The following is a 19556-nucleotide window of genomic DNA, read 5'->3' on the forward strand; positions in this document are numbered from 1 at the left end:
ATCATTTAATTTAATAAAACGTTCATATTGTTCATACTGTTGAAGAAAAAAATCATCAAATAGATATTCTAAACAATTCAAGTTTGTACTGTCGGGTTATATTTGAAACATTTGATGAAACGTAACATTTAAAATGAAAATGTAATTTAATATTTTTTTTAAGTGCAGGGCAATTGATTAATCGCATCCAAAATAAAAGTTTGTGTTTAAATAATAATGTGTGTGTACTGTGTATAATTATTATGTATATATAATTAAACACATGTGCATGTATATATTTAAGAAAAATATGCTATTCTTATGTATCAAAATATTTATATAAAAGATCAATTATATAAATTTATATACAGTATCTACTGTATATGCAAATATTTCTTAAATATATACATGGAGTGTGTATTTATATATACACATAATAATTATACACAGTACACACACATTATTTTGTAAACACAAACTGTTATTTTGAAAGCGATTCATCGCGATGAATCGATTGCCCAGCACAAATTTTTTTTGCTAAGAAAAAGGACAAAATACGTTTGCAGATACATATTAACAAGGTCATAGTCAGGTATTTTTAATAATAACAAGAGTAACACGAAAAAATCTAGCTTGTATTGTTGAGTTACTTTCGTCCCAACTGATGGGGTCAAAAGTAACAATGTGCAGCTTATGTTCAAAGTGAAATTATACTGTAGTCGTTCTACATTTGTACAAAATACCACCTGCTATTGATAGACCACACTTGTTAGCTATTGGCCACAGCAAAAATATATCTGTCTAAAACATTATCTTCTAAAATCACGTTTTTCTGAAAAATGGTACTTTCGCTCTTGCTCTCCCCTATGTTTCTGAGAAATATATATGCTAAATAGTAGACTGAAAGTATACTTTCTTATTTTTATTGTAAGTATACTAATAGAACACTTATATAAACGTATTTTTCTCAAGCATTCGAACATTCTTCAAACATTATGAGAATGTTACTTTTTTGAACATTCCGAAACTAAACAAAATGTCCGACTAAAACATTCCATGAACGATACAAAATAACGTTTTTGTGCTAACGTCATTATCAAAGACTGATAACTTTGAAGGAGCGTTCTATTAAAGTTACTGTAGAACGTTTGTTCGTAATTTGTAATTGTGAGAACTGGGTCAAATCCTGCTTATCATCACTTGATCAGGAAGAGTTGCAAAAGCAGTCGCATTATAGCAAGGCAAGCATTAGGAACCCAAAATACGAGACGTCCGAGATGAAACCAGACGCTCGCCACAGAGAGATCTGAGCTAAGCCACATTCACGCGGAAAATGATTTCAATGGCATTCAAATTAGATGAAATCTACTCACATTTAATGTAAACATCAAACATTTTCTACACTTAAAATAACTGAAATGTATACCAACAAAAATAAGTGTATAGGTTAAATCACGCATTTGCAACAGTATTATAGCTACCGAAACTGTCTTTATAGAAACTGTCTTAGACATGTTAATGCTGTAAAAGAAGCGCGCGCTTGTGTTTTTCTTCAGCACGCGCGTCTCACTGTGTTCATTCCTGTATCGTTGCAAGTTGCAAAGCTATTTTAATAATAAAAAACAGACTTACCATGTAGCCTGCGAGGTTTCCAGACAGGCTGACGGGAAGCCAGTGCACGAGCTGAATCACTCACCAAACTCGTTATAATTAGGAAAAGAACAACCGCGGCGCCTCGTCTGCAGTCGCGCAACAGGTGAAGCGCGCGCCTCTTTCAACACTCCGAGCGAAACTATGCGGACCTGCCGGTCCTGTTGAGGAGCTCAGGTAGGGCACAAGTCATCGTGACAGCTGGAACAGACTCAACTCAACCCAAAGCCCACACACATCGGTTCATGCACTGAACGCAGTTCAGTCTGAACTCATGCATGCTCTCGTTCGCGTGCGCGTTAAAGCAGACCATAACACCAATGCACACTTCGCAGGATTGGGTTTGCATTCGAGTCCACTTGACTTATTTCATGAAACTAGGGTTAAAGAATTGCCCAATCTTCCTCTTTATCGTGAAAGTGAAGTCCAGTGATTTGGGAATAAACTCATTTCCCCAAATAAGGTGACATTGACTTTCGCGCATGTGTTTCCATGTCATCTGATCCGCAGGCATTTAGCCCTCAGTTGATGAATGATTCGATATGAATTACATTAGGCACGTGCTCTGCCTCACCACAAGAGGGCAGTAAACCATCACTCATTGAGCCTATGGGTTCGCTCATACTGCTATCAAGATTATTACTGGAAGAGTATAAATGATGCCTATACACAAAGGACTTGAAATAGTAAAGGAAAGACATTGATTTTGCTCTGTAAAAGCACCATTTATGAAAAGGCTTCAAACGCCATGAGAGACAGAGATGACTTTAAACAGTGCCAACAAATGCTGTGGACTGGCACATATTTTAATATTATTTATGTCATTCAAAAAAAGTAAAAGAAAATCATGCAATTTATTTATTTTTATATTTATTTAATGTATTTCTTAACATGTATGACATGAACAAAAAGGGAAAAATAAATAAAAAAAGATAATATTTTTTGCTATATAATAATATTTGTTACACAGGGTTAAAATGCGATTATTCTACATTCTTCTTCATCTAAACTTGAACATGGCTACAGTATATCATCAGTTAGTGACCCGTCTCCTGAAAGAAAGGGGACCAGAACATGACTATAGAGGAGAGCGAGCACAACCGAACACAGTGAGCTGGAACACACATGGGTTAGCCACACCATCACACATTTAAACAAAAGGATTATATATTATTTGATTATTTTGCTCATCTTGAGCTGCTCTGTGACGGCCAGGGATTGGGTAATCACGTCAGAAAGGTCATGTGATGTAGGAGGAAGTGCCGCCCCAAGCAAACATGAGGACGAATACAAACATCCTTTACCAAAACACTCAATCCAGGGCCGATTCTAGGATGTTCATTTTAGGGCGGCTCAGCCCCAGTGAGGGTATGAAAGAAAATGATAACACTTTAGTTTACGGTCCAATTCTCACTATTAACTAGTAGCTTATTAGTATGCATATTAGGATATTGGCTGTTTATTATTACTTATAAAGCACATATGAATGCCTTATTCTGCATGACCTTAATGTTCATCCTTAATTATACAATGTAGGCAGGTTTATGAAGCTTCGAAGCGTTATGAATCAGTGAGTCGATTCAGCGGTTTGGAGCGTTATGAATCAGTGAGTCGATTCAGCGGTTCGAAGCGTTATGAATCAGTGAGTCGATTCAGCGGTTTGAATCACCAAATTTCATCAGTTTGGCGGTTTGACACACGATCCGAATCATGAATCGACTCACTGATTCATAACTCTTCGAAGCTTCATGATGCCGTGTTTTGAAATCGTCATCACTATATAAGTCGTTATTTAGGGTTTTTTTGCGCACAAAAACTATTCTCGCCGATTCATAAAGTTATTTTAGAACCACTGTAGTGAGATGGACTTTGTAACTTTAGTCTTTAGTGTCTTTTAAGGGTCTTGAGAGTGTAAAGTTGAGCCAATGGAGGCCTTTCAGAGCATCAGATTTACACTAAAATATCTTCATTTGTGTCTGAAGATGAACGGAGGTCTGACGGGTGTCCAACCACATGAGGGTAAGTAATTAATGACAGAATTTACATTTTTGGGTGAACTAACCCTTTAATATTTCTAGTTTATTAATTATACTATAAATGACATATAGGCATTTTTCAATTCAAAATTTGACAAAAGTTTATTAATTTGGCTGAATATTTTTGTCATTTGTTTAACATTTCTGACTTACAGAAGCAGCTCAAATATGAAATGTTTAGTTTAGCTTCATATCTCGCACTTGATGTCGAGTCCTGTTGCTAAAATTTGCGCTCAGCCTCAGCAGCTTCTGTGAACATAAAGCCCGCCTACTCTGATTTGATTGGTTCCCTCAAATATTTTGACATTGACGAGACCAATGAGGCTCTTCGGATTGAAGAACACGCTGATTAAAAGACGGGATGAAGCTGAAGCTGAAGCCAGTTTCATATGTTAATCACACATGTTTTAGCCCACATCAGCTGAAGCCCCCCTAAAAAGGGCCTAGTGACGCCCATGACTCCATATCCAACTTCAAAATCGTCCTACATCGTTGTTTAACTTTTTTTGCTAAAGGATGTTTGTGTTTGTCTTCACACGAGCGCTTTTTTAACCCTCTGGGGTTCTTCATTTATGGGTCACACTCAGGACCTTCTGGTCAAAAATGACCCAGAGGGCGGGATTAAGATAAAAAAGATTTGAGTAAAATCAATGAAATATATTTTTGTTCAATAATATTTTTTATTTTCTTTTTTGGTGTTTTGAGATAATTTTATGATTTATAATGAATATTTATGCAATAATTATGACCCATTTTTCCCATTGAATATAATAAAAAATGTATATATATATATATATATATAATTTTTTTTATTTTATTAAAGCTGTATTTCATTTTACTTTTAATATGAACACCCAAAAAAAATTGGGGACAGGATTTGAAAAGTGGTCGTAAAAAAAAAAATAGTCACACTCAGGACCTGACCCCCATAGGAAATGAATGGGTAATTGGCAAAAATATGAAATATGAGTTTTTTTGTGCCTACAAATCAGCCAGGATACAGAAAAAAAGGACTCAACAGTGAAGGGGTGAATCTCTAAAACATCAAGAGTGCAAAGAGGCAAAAAAACTCACACACACACTTAGGGCCCTATCTTGCACCCAGCGCAATTGACTTTGTACACCGACGCATGTGTCATTCCTATTTTGCACCCGCGCAAAGCGCGCTTTTCCCTCCACAGAAGCACGTCGCTAAACTAGTGAATGAACTTGCGCTACCTGGGCGGTTCAGCGCAAAAAAGGAGGCGTGTTCCGGCGCAAACAATCCCTGGTGCTATTTTGCTGTTCCATTAAACAATTGTGCCACTGACCAGAAAAAACCTAGTCTAAAGTCAGTGGCGCGTTGCGTGTTGTTCATTATGCTATTTTAAGGGCGCATGCTTGACCATAATGTATAGCGTGCACAACGCGCATACACTTTGCTCATGTAATCTACACAGATGCAACAGTTATTTTTGCAAATCATAAATTGTTACACTAAAAATTATTAACACATGAGATGACGGAAATCATTGTGGTGTGCCACGAAGATTTGAAAAAATAGGCATAAATCTAGCTCACAAATGATTCAGGCTAATTGTAATAATTAAGGATAAGACCTGTTTGCCCAATAGTGGCAAGACATATATGTATATAAGGACATCTGACAAATTGGTTTGTCCGTCAAGAACCAGGAAAAAAAATCGACTGAAAAACTGAAAGACTGAAAAAAAAAAAGACTGTGAAATCACCTTTACCATAATGTACAACATTACAACTTCACTTCTCTGTCTTTCACTGCTCTTACAAGAACATCAGTCTCCTCGGCTGTGAACCGCTCCTGGCGTGCGCCTGGTAAATACGCCATAATAATAGCAATCCATAATGGAACTTGCGCACCTGCTTTTACAGGGAATGTTGGATGACGCTCTGATTGGTTTATTCTCGTTACGCCCAAACCACACCTATGAATAATGAAGCTACTTCAGACCAACCCATTTTAGATTTGCGCCGGGCGCAAGAGCCATTTATCCCGCCGGGAAAATAGCAACAGCGCCGAGACCTGCCCACAAAGTTACTTGCGCTTCGCGCTTTGACACTTGCGTTTCAGATCGTTAAAATAGGGTCCTGATACACACAAAAACACACGCACACACAAATTAACGCGTGCCATTCCAAAAGCTAATTGTGTTTTTTTTGGGTATTCATATACCAAGTACCAATAAAGTCACCAAGTTTCGGACCATTCCGATGAAGCTACGATTTTTAACATTTAAAAAAATATATATTTCGGGTCAGAAATGACCGAAGAACCCCAGAGGGTTAAACACAGGGGCGGTACTTCCGCCTACGTCACGTGACCTTTCCAACGTGATTCGCTCAATCCGTGGCCATCACAAAACAGCTCAAGATGAGCATCTGAGGTTAAAGTATATAAATGTTTATATGTCGGATGGTTTGTCTAGATCAGACTCTATTCCTCTGTGATTGGTCAGAGCCTCTGAAGCCCTTTCTCTGAAACTGCATTGATTTGGACCTTCAGCCGTTGGTTCCAATTGAAGGACATTATGAGCAGAAAAATCCTGGAATGTTTTCCTCAAAAAACTTAATTTCTTTTCCACTGAAGACAGAAAGACATGAACATATGAGATGGGGTGAGGAAATCATCAGGAAGTGTGAACTAGTCCTTTAAGGGAACGACCCCGGTGACGGCCGCTTGGACTTTAAAAGGTACAATTCTGTACTTTTTTTTTTTTGAGAGACTGTAAAATGTAATTCTATAATAATCACATGAAGTTCCAGCAGTATTTTTTGTATTTGTTCAGTGTCTTCCTGGCCAAAATCATTATTCTATACTTTCATAACCTCATTTTCTGAATTAGTGAAAAAAAGAAACAATGAATAAATATAATTATTTTACTAAAAACAGGTCCGTTAATGTCAGTATTCAAGAGTAGTGTCAGTTTATGTGAATAAACATCTAAAAATCTTAAGTTTGAAGTAATCAAGTATTGTTATTTTATAATAATGTAATATGAATCATTTAAAATTACTTGAAATGCCCATTCCTAAAAATAACTCTCAAGCTAATGAAATCATCGTTACACTTCATTTGGTGTCCTTGTTAGATTGCAATTATAAAATGAAGAACTGAGTCATATACATGTACTTACTACAGGGGTTAGTTGTGTGTAATTATGCAATGAATGTACTTGCAATGTACAAGGACACTGTAAAACAAAGTGTGACCAAAACATCTGTCAGAGAATTCAGGGATATGGGTTAACATTGGGGCAAAAGGGCAGCGGTGAATCTTTCTTCATGCCGCTGTCGGGTTTCTTATGGAAGATCTTCCCGTCCGGCTGGACCTGCCATGTTATGTTGGATCCAGCGTCCATCTTCTGCTCCGTGAGGATCTGCTGGATCTGGAGACGGGATTTCAGCGGTGGTTAATGAGCGAGATCGGTAATGAGCGATGTGCAGCGGAGCAACGGTTCACCTCACCTTCTTTTCTACGGCCGCCATCACTGCAGATTCATTCAGATGTCCAGCTGAGGTCAAGGCCACTCGCACGAGCTGCTTTCTCCTGCGTTTAGCTGACAGACAGAAGAGTTCAGAGAGTTAAGAGGACATTTGGCTGAAAATGACCTTGCATTGATTTCATAGTAGAATATGAATACAGTATCTACAGTAAAAAGACGATTCAACTTTAAGTGTTCATGCCGCCTTAAAATGGTTAATAATTTAGTGTATTTACAGTATATTCTTGATTATTAGTTGTCACAACCTAACGTTTTTAAGAGTAATTTGCTGTATGACAGAAAATGACCAGTATTTACTGTAAAAAAGTTGTTTACTGCAATAAGTTGATTCAACTTAAAGTGTTTGTGCCGCCTTAAAACAATTAAAAATTGTGTGGATTTACAGTATATTCTTGATTATTGTCATTCTTTGCTTTAAATTTTTTTTTATGAGAGTAAATTATCTTTTCGCAGTAAAAATATGAATTCAGTATTTACAGTAAAAAGTCATTTCTACTCAGTGTTTGTGCAGCCTTAAAACAGTTAATAATTTAGAGTGGATTTACAGTATATTCTTAATTATTAATTTTCACAACCTTACTTTTTATTTTGCTGTATGTAAAAAAGTAAGTGTTCGTGCTGCCTTAAAAATTACAAAAATTAAGTGTGAATGTAGTGTTCTTGATTATTTGTCATTTTTTCCTTTTATTACAGTAATTAGTCACAGAAAATGACCTGAAAATCTTGCATTGATTTCATAGTAAAAATATAAACACCGTATTCGCAGCATAAATGAATCAAACACCCAACTTAAAATAGTGTAGATGTTGCCGTAAAGTTATTATGTTTAATCTGAGAAAGTTATTCTAATGCTAAGTTTGAGGCAGTAATTGCAACAATATTTTTTTACGCAAAGAAATGACTTTTCATTATTTTAAAATTCACGCAATATTATATGATGTTTTAATATCTGTATTTAGTATTTTCACAGTCACTGACTGAAATCGCACTCACCACAGATGAAAGATAAGCGTTGTGAGCATTCTTCATTTGTGATCAATCCAGTCTTTTCGACAAACGCACACCTTTTATATCCACTGCCATAATCAGGCTCTCCCGGAGCCCATTTCAAAGACATCCAGTTAAATGTGCTCTGGTCCGACCACAGCCACAAGTTCCTGGACAAGCCAATCCAGCCCTCAAATCCAAATGCAAAGTATCCAAAGTAATCACGAATGAGTTTATACACGATGTAGTTGTCATTGTCGTCACTAATGGTGGCCAGGTCGATGTAATTCTTCCTGCAGTATTGTCGAGCATCACGCCACGTCATTGTGGTTTTAATGACAACAAATTTGCCTCCAGAGTCCCTTCCTGTAAGTGTTTTTGTCAGAACAGAGAAATGTTGAGTGCATGAGAAACGCTCAGACTGATAACGGTCAGCTTCTGCCACATTAGGCTTTGATGAGGAAAATGTTTAGAAGGCCAATCAAATGTGTCAACAAGTCGAAAGTTTTGGGTGATAAATTAAACCAGTCATAAAGTTCTTTGGCATCAAGCCGCCTCTCAATATTTCAGCTAAACAAATGTACAAATTTATATTCTAGCATCATTTATGACAATTAATTTTAACCCCAATAAAAAACAAAAAACAACTTACCAGTGTAACAAAAAAAGGTTTTTTGTTCCTCACAATAGTCAGTATACCAGAATCCGTCAAAATGAATCGTGACACACAACCTATGATCCATGTCGGTCGGCTCAAACCACCCCCAGCTCTTATACTGTAAGCTCTGCAGTTGGAAGGACCAGCACCAAGAGGATCCCTCATAGTACAGTCCCATCCAGGACCTATTGAAGCTCATGGAGCTGGCGATCTCCTGTATCTCAGACCTGTCCTGATCGGTCTGAACCGGGGCCAGGTCCGCGTGAAACTCCTGACAGAACGACTGGGCTTCGGTCCAGGTCTGTGGTTCCTGGATCAGAATGAAGTAGCATGAGGTCCTCGAGAAAAGTCCTGTCGACAGCACAGTTTGAGGGTTAAATACATTAGTTAACACAAACTAAGAATGAACGACTAGAATTTGACTAGAATAATAAGGTATATGCTTTACAAATATATTGTTCTTGCTACAGTAAATGCATAACAAATGAGACCTTATTGTAAAGTTTGGTTACACTTTTTCCACACCGATATTACACTTGAGATGTATAAGTAACGTTGCAAATACATGTCAACTAATTAATTTGCAACTACATGCCAACTAACTCTCAAAGTATTACGGCGCATTGGGGGGACGCTATTAACGCTTCTCGTTTTCTTTGAATTGGTGACGTCATGCATTGCCGAAATGAATTGTGGCTGCTTTGCGTCACTAGCGTTGTTTGCGACAGAAATGGAAAATATTGTCAACTTTTTAAATGCCAATGCATGTGTCAGCCCATTAGATTGCAAATACCCTAGTCCAGACACCAGCCATTTGCGTTCAGGAAATGTTATGTGATTGGCAGTTGTCATTTCAGACACGCCCTCCGTCAAACGTTGACACCAACCCCCCGTGTGAATGCAGTGTTTGTAGACTGTTGGGTTAGCATCAGGGTTAGTAGAATGAGTCGACATGTAGTTACTTATAGTCAGCAGAATATCTGTCGCGGGAGCATCAAAATAAAGTGTTAGCAGATATTAAGCTGAAAGTCTACAAATACTCTAATGAATGCTAGTTAGCATGTAGTTGAAATCTTACTTGTAGTCAGTAGATTGACAAGTGGACTACTGAAATAAAGCATTATCTAATGTTTTACCAATGAAGTCGATAAAACAAGCTCTGGCTAGGTTCCTGATAACACAGCAAATCACAGTGGATGCATATGAAACAAATATTTAATAAACAAAGATATTTATTCAGTAACAAATTCACCTAGTAAAAAAAGTAGAGCTGTCATTTTTTGGATCATCTCTGTTGTTCACAGGTTTGTTCACTGAAATAAATAAACCATGAGATATATAAAAATGTTAGTGCTGGGGAAAAATTTATCATTATTAATCGCATCCAAAATAAAAGTTTCTGTTTACATAATATATGTGTGTGTACTGTGCATAATTATTCTGTATATATTAATATACACACATGCATGTATATATTTTAGAAATATTTGCTTGTATAAACAGTATATATAGTTTATCATATATAAATATATATTTTAAATTATATTAAAAACAAATTTTCTTAAATGTATACATGCATGTGTGTGTGTATTTATATATCCATAATAATTATAAACAGTACACACACATATATTAGGTAAACACAAACTTTTTTTTTGGATGATATTCATCTTTGCAGTGTTAAACAAAATAAGTTACGCAATAAAACTAATAGAGCCTACTTTAATAATGTAACAAAATATTTTTCATGACAATTTATCTTTAAAATAAAATGTGTAACCTCACGTTGTTCAACCATTTCAATCTTAAAGTTCAGAATAAATGGAAAAAAGCATCTAGACTTGAATCATGACATATAAACGGCAAACAAGCACAATACGATCAATATCACAGCAGATTTTGAATTGATCTGCATTAACAGACAAAGCTTTCAGCATTCTCACTTTATTTCTAATATAAATGTTTATTTATTCCTTACCTTTCATGGAAAACCTCCAGCGGAGCAGACGTTCAGTGTGGAGACGGCGAGACTGATTTCCATTCTGACTTGGCAGCGACATGAGGATCCTTATTCAAATGGCATTGTAGAGCATGAAAATAGCCAGTAACCGAGATCATCCGTATGGAAATGTGTCATTTTTACATACTTTCTTTACAAAATAATGGCATCTTCCTGCTCTTTTCTTAGCAAAATTTACAATGAAAGCTTAAAGTTTTTGGATTTAATTCGATTAAGAATGATTTTGATTATTTCAGGGAACTTGTTTTTTAGTTTTTTGTATGACTTTAGTTACTCATTCACATTTACAACCAATTTGGTCATCATCTTATGCCTTTGTGCTATTTTGTGCAAAGAAATAAGTCAACATATCTCACTATGATAAGAAAATACAACCCCAAATCAGAAAAAGTTGGGACAGTATGGAAAGCGCCAATAATAAAAAAAGAAGTGATTTCTAAATTTGGTTTCACTTTATTTTGATGGTCCCTTTAACACATTCTGTTGACTATAAATAACATTGCACCTACATGTCTACTAATTCTCATTAGAGTGTTAGTTGAGTATTAGTAGACTGGTAGGGTTAGGGTTAGAATAAGTTGACATGTAGTTGCAAAGTTACTTATAGTCAGTAGAATGTCTGTTGGAGTACCATCACAATAAAGAGTTAGCAGACATTAAGCAGACAGTCTACTGATAATCTAATGAGAGTTAGTTGACATGTAGTTGCAAATTTACTTATAGTCAACATAATGTTCAAAAGGGACCATCAAAATAAAGTGTTACCCTAAATTTACTTTGACTTGTATTTCATTGCAGACAATATGAACACAAAATATTTCATGTTTTGTCTGGTCAACTTCATGTCATTTTTAAATATGCATCCTTTCCTGTCATTCAGACCTGCAACACATTTCAAAAAAAGTTGGGACAGTAAAGCATTTGCCACTTTGTAATGTTGCCATTCCTTTTCACAACACTTAAAAGACGTTTAGGGACTGAAGACACCAAGTGATGAAGTGTTTCAGGTGTAATTTTGTCCCATTCTTCCTGCAAACAAGTCTTAAGGTGGGCAACAGTACAGCAATTTTGCACTTCAAAATGCACCACACATTCTCTATTGGAGACAGGTCGGGACTGCAGGCAGGCCAGTCAAGTACCCGAACCCTCTTCCTCCGCAGCCAGGACTTTGTAATGTGTGCAGAATGTGCTTTTGCATTGTCTTGTTGAAATATGCATGGACGTCCCTGGAAAAGATGTCTTCTTGAAGGCAGCATATTATGCTCCAAAATCTCGATGTACTTTTCAGCATTAATGGAGCCTTCACAGAAGTGCAAGTTACCTTTGCCAAGGGCACTGACACAACCCCATACCATGACAGACCCTGGCTTTTGGACTTGTTGCTGGTAACAGTCTGGATGATCCTTTTCTTCTTTGGTCCGGAGCACACGGCGTCCATTCCTCCCAAAAAATACCTGAAATACTGCTTCATCTGACCACAGTACACGTTTCCACTGTGTGATGGTCCATCCCAGATGCCTCGAGCCCAGAGAAGTCGACGGCGCTTCTGGACACTGTTAACATAGGGCTTCCTTTTGGCACAGTACAGTTTTAACTGGCATTTGTGGATGTAACTACGTATTGTGGTACTTGACAAAGGTTTGCCAAAGTAGTCCTGAGCCCATGTGGTGATATGGCTTCTAGATGAATGATTCTTGATGCAGTGCCGCCTGAGGGATCGGAGATCACGGTTGTTCAGCTTAGGCTTGCGCCCTTGTCCTTTACGCACTGAAATTCCTGGATGCATATTTACAAATGACATGAAGTTGACCAGACAAAACATGAAATATTTTGTGTTCATATTGTCTGCAATGAAATACAAGTCAAAGTAAATTTAGAAATCACTTCTTTTTTTTTTTTTTTGCGTTTTCCATACTGTCCCAACTTTTTCTGATTTGGGGTTGTAAGATTTCCCTGATTAATATTGAGATTTTTGGTAAGTGCTCAACCAGACTTGTTGAAACATTATATTTTCTATCTACATTACAAAAAATACTCTCTTCCTTAGTTTTTATTTTTTGGATTGGTTTCCAATAAAAATATCTTAACATTCTTAAATCAATATATGTACTGTATATTTACTTAAGCCACATTTACTTAAGATATTACAGTTTTCTTTAAAAAAAAAAAGGTCACACATCTCTTGCAAAAGCACACTCTGTATATAGTGTTTTGTATAGCAACTCTACACACAAACCATCAAATGATTAGCCACATACACGCCACAATACACACATGTGAAAAAACACTACTATCTTGTGTCTTTTGCTTGTTTAGTGTACAGTAGTTTGTCATAGCACTTAAACTTGCATGCACTTGCACAAATACACTGTATAGCATGTATGCACAATTGATTAACTTTAGAGTTATCAAACGGAACTGAATCAACACTGAAGTGACTTGAGCTGAATAATGACATTATTGGCTTGTTTGAGCTGTTTTTCAGGTGAATTTGAATCTGTTACTACTGTAAAGCCGCTTTGAAACAATCTGTATTATATAAAGCACTATATAAATATAGGTGATGACTTTCGGTCATGTTAATCAAACTATATCATACTGGTTCTCTGTTGAGTAGTCTTACCTACAAAACAAGCATTAGTTCATCGCATAAGTAATTACATGCAAAATGGTTGAACTAGTTGTCATGACACAGTTGTCCTGACTTGATGGATTGCACTGGTGAATCTGGGATTTGCCTAATGAATGAGAATGTAAAGCATTAGAGCATAGTGGAGGGGTAGGGATGCAAAACAGAGGAAGAGCTAGAAGAGGCTGAAGAACAAAGAACAGAAAGAACTGAGGAGGTGATGGGGGGAGGAGCCAGGGAGGAGATGATGGAGGAAGGAGCCAGGGAGGAGATGATGGAGGAAGGAGCCAGGGAAGGGATGATGGAGGAAGGAGCCAGGGAGGAGATGATGGAGGAAGGAGCCAGGGAAGGGATGATGGAGGGAGTAGCCAGGGAGGAGATGATGAAGGGAGGAGCCAGGGAAGGGATGATGGAGGAAGGAGCCAGGGAAGGGATGATGGAGGAAGGAGCCAGGGAAGGGATGATGGAGGGAGGAGCCAGGGAGGAGATGCTGGAGGGAGGAGCCAGGGAGGAGATGATGGAGGAAGGAGCCAGGGAAGGGATGATGGAGGAAGGAGCCAGGGAGGAGATGATGGAGGAAGGAGCCAGGGAAGGGATGATGGAGGAAGGAGCCAGGGAGGAGATGATGGAGGGAGGAGCCAGGGAGGAGATGATGAAGGGAGGAGCCAGGGAAGGGATGATGGAGGAAGGAGCCAGGGAAGGGATGATGGAGGAAGGAGCCAGGGAGGAGATGATGGAGGAAGGAGCCAGGGAGGAGATGATGGAGGAAGGAGCCAGGGAGGAGATGATGGAGGAAGGAGCCAGGGAGGAGATGATGGAGGAAGGAGCCAGGGAGGAGATGATGGAGGAAGGAGCCAGGGAGGAGATGATGGAGGAAGGAGCCAGGGAGGAGATGATGGAGGAAGGAGCCAGGTCGGAAATAATGGAGGGAGGAGCCAGTGAGGAGATGATGAAGGGAGTAGCCAGGGAAGGGATGATGGAGGAAGGAGCCCGGGAGGAGATGATGAAGGGAGGAGCCAGGGAAGGGATGATGGAGGAAGGAGCCAGGGAAGGGATGACGGAGGAAGGAGACAGGGAAGGGATGATGGAGGGAGGAGCCAGGGAGGAGATGCTGGAGGGAGGAGCCAGGGAAGGGGTGATGAAGGAAGGAGCCAGGGAGGAGATGATGGAGGGAGGAGCCAGGGAGGAGATGATGGAGGAAGGAGCCAGGGAGGAAATAATGGAGGAAGGAGCCAGGGAGGAGATGATGGAGGGAGGAGCCAGGGAAGAGATGATGGAGGGAGGAGATGATGAAGGGAGGAGCCAGGGAAGAGATGATGGAGAAAGGAGCCAGGGTAGGGATGTTGGAGGAAGGAGCCAGGGAGGAGATGATGAAGGGAGGAGCCAGGGAAGGGATGATGGAGGAAGGAGCCAGGGAAGGGATGATGAAGGAAGGAGCCAGGGAGGAGATGATGGAGGGAGGAGCCAGGGAGGAGATGATGGAGGAAGGAGCCAGGGAGGAAATAATGGAGGGAGGAGCCAGGGAGGAGATGATGAAGGGAGTAGCCAGGGAAGGGATGATGGAGGAAGGAGCCAGTGAAGGGATGATGGAGGAAGGAGCCAGGGAAGGGATGATGGAGGAAGGAGCCAGGGAGGAGGTGATGGAGGAAGGAGCCAGGGAAGGGATGATGGAGGAAGGAGCCAGGGAGGAGGTGATGGAGGAAGGAGCCAGGGAGGAGATTATGGAGGAAGTAGCCAGGGAAGGGATTATGGAGGAAGGAGCCAGGAAAGGGACGATGAAGGGAGGAGCCAGGGAAGAGATGATGGAGGGAGGAGCCAGAGAGGAGATGATGGAGAGAAGAGCCAGGGAAGAGTTGATGGAGGAAGGAGATGATGGAGGGAGGAGCCAGGGAGGAAATAATGGAGGGAGGAGATGATGAAGGGAGGAGCCAGGGAAGAGATGATGGAGGGAGGAGCCAGGAAAGGTACGATGAAGGGAGGAGCCAGGGAAGAGATGATGGAGGGAGGACCCAGAGAGGAGATGATGGAGGGAAAAAAAGAGTCCGGTGGAGCCAAAGGGGTGGATGGACGAGGCATAGCCGGAAGCCTTGAAGTCTGCAGTGCAGGGAGATGACTGACCAAAGTAGAGGAGGAATGAGGGAGCCAAGAAAAGTGGACCACAGTGGATTTGGAACCAAGGTGAAGCTGGTGGGTCGACAAGCTGAGGTGGAGCTGGGGGATCAGCACACCAGGGCGGAGTTGCAGACCTGGAAGCCAGAGATGGATCCGAGCAACAGGGCGGAGTCAGTGAAGGAGGAGCCGAGGTGCTGAAGTTAACCCTGGATGCTGTTGGCAGTGGAGGAGGGAGTGGGAGGCTGAACGGGACCATCAGTGACAAAGGAGACTTGGAGCTGGGTGGGACCAGCAGCAATGAAAGAAACAGGAGACTGGGTGGGACCAGCAGGTATTGTAGACTCTGGGAACAGATTCTCTGGGTGTATGGTTTTGCAAAAAGAGTGATTTATTTGAGAAATGGGTTTAGGCCTGAGGTTCTTAACCTTTTAGAACTACAGCCCCGCCAAGTCTCCCCTATCATGTGGAAAATGAACTGAAGTCCTCACTGAAATAACGGCTGAATTGTTGTTTCAGTCCTTCAACACATTGAGCGAATGTGTTAATCAAAGAAGAGCTATTCATCGCTGTCTCGCACACAGTCAGCGAAGTTAGGAAACATGCAAAAATTGTATTATTCAGCCGATCACGCCAAAGACCCAATTTGCCAACTAATGCACTGACTTTGTCTAAAACAAATTCAACCTCTCAAAAAAATGACAACTGCCCTAATCACAAGGGGTCGTACTGGCACCGCAAGGCCAGACTTCACATCAACAAGAAACGTTTTCAACACTGAACGCAATTCATAGAGGTGACGTAAAACCTGAACTCTGGAGAGCCAGCTGGGATTATGCAGAGCGGGGTTTTCATTTATGTAGTCTATATTCTACTGGAAAAGAATCACTGGTTTAGGCCATTGACAATTCGGTTCAGAGAATGGGGTTTAGTGTTTTAGTAATTGTGAAAAACTGTTATATTTGCCATACAGAAAAAGCAGAACCATCGCCATAGTTTACATGATGAAATAGTATCTGACTATCTTGTTCATGAACAATGACACTACGACTTATTATTCTGATGGCACTGATATGTACATTGACATAAATACTAACTTTTGAGAGATGAACTAATGATTGTAAGGCTTTACATTGTGTGGTGCTGTTTGTATGAATTGTTTAGAGAAATGTGATTAGATATGTACAAAACTGCAGAAATGTACCAAAGCGACTGAGAAAAACTGTAATTTAAGTAAATAAAAGTAAAAACATTAAAGTGCTGTTTGTTTCTTGTATTCTGTCAGGATGTATTCTGTCATTCTCTTCAGGGTGAAGCAAGCATAAACCATAAAAAAAACCCTGCAAATGTTACATTAAACACATGCAACATAGTTAATCTCACCAGCTGGACGAGCTCAGTTACTGGTTATTTTCATGCTCTGCAATGCCATTTGAATAAAGAACCAAAGTCAGAATTGAAATCAGTCTCTGTTTGTCCAGATGGAAACATTTTGCATCTTTAAAACAACACAAGACTTTGCATGAATTGGTCATCAATTACTTCCTCTGTAGAAACTGCACTAGAATACATATAGCAGGTGCGTAATATAAATAAGTTGAGTATTAAAAAGAAAATCTGAACATTAGTTCACAAATAATACACATTTTTAAATTTTTACTTTAGTTATTAATTTGGAATAAATGTAAAAATGCATAAAAACACTACTTGGTTTTAATAAATAGAAATGTACATAGTTATAGCAAAAAATACAAAATAGAATTGTATTTGGTCTCTCTTTTTTATGTAATGTTTATTTAACCAGGAAAATTAAGTGTAACAGACATACATTTACACTTGATATACAGTATATAAAAACATGTGGGGACTCATTTTAAAGCGCACCACTGTTGCATTAAATACACCATAACAATAAAAAAATATGTGGCAGGATGTCTGGAAACTTAACATGTAAATGTCAAAGAAACAATGAATCAGTTCACACTACAGAACTGAGTCAAATGAGATATTAAGCTTCACTAGTTCACAGAAAATGTTTTGCAATTGTTGACTAAAAGATCTTCAAACAACAAAATAATCCATATCATGTGACATTCACAATACAATAATACGTCCCCCCCCAACCCCCATCAAATATCATTGATATGTGTTCATTTGTTTATGAAAACAAACATATACTTAAAGCTGCAGTCTGTAACTTTTTGCGCTCTAGTGGTTAACAAACAGAACTGCATGCATCTTGCGGAAGAACATTGCAGCCGGAGCTACTTCTCTCTGTTTATGTCTATGGCGGTTCACGCAGGGACTGTGCTCCTCCGCCGCGTTTCCGCTGTGAAATAGTCCCAATATAAATACTTAATATCAGTGTACCATAATGATTCAGGGTAAGACAAAAGCACAGTTTGGAAAAAATGGATTCATGTTCTAATCTTGAACACAAAAAAAAGTTACGGACAGCAGCTTTAACTTCTTAAATGTAAGTTCAGGAGTAATCTGTTCATGTAATCCTGTCAGTCACTTAAAACGATATAAGCGATTCTTAGACAAATCACATGCATTCTACTTTCAAACCGTTATTACGTCTTGAATTTCGCTTAATATCGGTACACAAAAATATAAGGTTTTAATGTGACCTTCAACAAGCATTTGGGGATTGTTACAAGTTTAGGCAATAATTTAACTTTATAATAAGCATTTTAAGGTATTATACACTGTAAGAGATATAACTTAGATTATAAAGTCTCATTGACAATCTCGGTTAAGAAAACATTTAATCTCAGATGTTTATGTCAGCTTTATAACACAGAATTACTTGAAGGCAATTGATTTTCTTAAATATTCAGATGATTTTAAAAAGAAAGAAAGGTAAACTGGTTATACATATTTTACCCCACGCACACATGAACGTCATCCACATGTTTCCTCTAGAACAGCCTTCACTGATGACACACGTTTGGAATCTTCTGAAAGAATCTTGTGCAACTAGTTCTCTCTAAAAATATCCGTGAATTAATTATAGCCTCAGTTCGCTTCCTGAACGCAGCTGCCATCTTTCTACAGGTAGCAGCAAAAACACACAAACAGGCAACACTTTATTTCGATGGTCCACTTTAGAAAATCTACTAGCTTTGCAACTACATGTCAACAAACAACTAACCTATATTAGATTTATACTGTGATCACTGTAGTGTTATTTTACATTTAATTATTACATTTCTGTACCTGGGATGAATACTACAGTTAGACCTTACTTTATTTGTAACTTTTTAATATTTTATTTATCTATGCTAGTTGCAAATTAATGAGTTAGTTGACATGTAGTTGCAAATTAATGAGTTAGTTGGCATGTAGTTGCAAATTAATGAGAGTTAGTTGACATGTAGTTGCAAATTAATGAGTTAGTTGACATGTAGTTGCAAATTAATGAGTTAGTTGACATGTAGTTGCAAATTAATGAGAGTTAGCTGACATGTAGTTGCAAATTAATGAGTTAGTTGACATGTAGTTGCAAATTAACGAGAGTTTGTTGACATGTAGTTGCAAATTAATGAGAGTTAGTTGACATGTAGTTGCAAATTAATGAGTTAGTTGACATGTAGTTGCAAATTAATGAGTTAGTTGACATGTAGTTGCAAATTAATGAGTTAGTTGACATGTAGTTGCAAATTAATGAGAGTTAGCTGACATGTAGTTGCAAATGAATGAGTTAGTTGACATGTAGTTGCAAATTAAGTTAGTTGACATTTAGTTGCAAATTAACGAGAGTTAGTTGACATGTAGTTGCAAATTAAGTTAGTTGACATGTAGTTGCAAATGAACGAGAGTTAGTTGACATGTAGTTGCACATTAATGAGAGTTAGTTGACATGTAGTTGCACATTAACGAGAGTTAGTTGACATGTAGTTGCAAATTAATGAGTTAGTTGACATGTAGTTGCAAATTAATGAGTTAGTTGACATGTAGTTGC

General features: G+C 38.6%; 1 protein-coding gene across 1 annotated transcript in view; it reads right to left on the reverse strand.

Moving 5' to 3' along the window:
* The window catches only part of LOC307118800 (uncharacterized protein), a gene marked incomplete at its 5' end in the record, with an annotated part of 49512 nt that extends 38621 nt beyond the window's left edge, over positions 1 to 10891 (reverse strand). The window contains 5 exons of the mRNA XM_079804599.1: positions 6932 to 7069; positions 7149 to 7240; positions 8180 to 8466; positions 8906 to 9182; positions 10810 to 10891. Coding sequence (XP_079660725.1) covers positions 6932 to 7069; positions 7149 to 7240; positions 8180 to 8466; positions 8906 to 9182; positions 10810 to 10891 — 876 coding nt within the window. The remainder of the gene's footprint in view (positions 1 to 6931; positions 7070 to 7148; positions 7241 to 8179; positions 8467 to 8905; positions 9183 to 10809) is intronic.
* Positions 10892 to 19556: the final 8665 nt, after the last annotated feature.

This window comes from Gobio gobio, assembly GCF_949357685.1.
Source record: "Gobio gobio genome assembly, chromosome: 2".
Classification (NCBI taxonomy): domain Eukaryota; kingdom Metazoa; phylum Chordata; class Actinopteri; order Cypriniformes; family Gobionidae; genus Gobio; species Gobio gobio.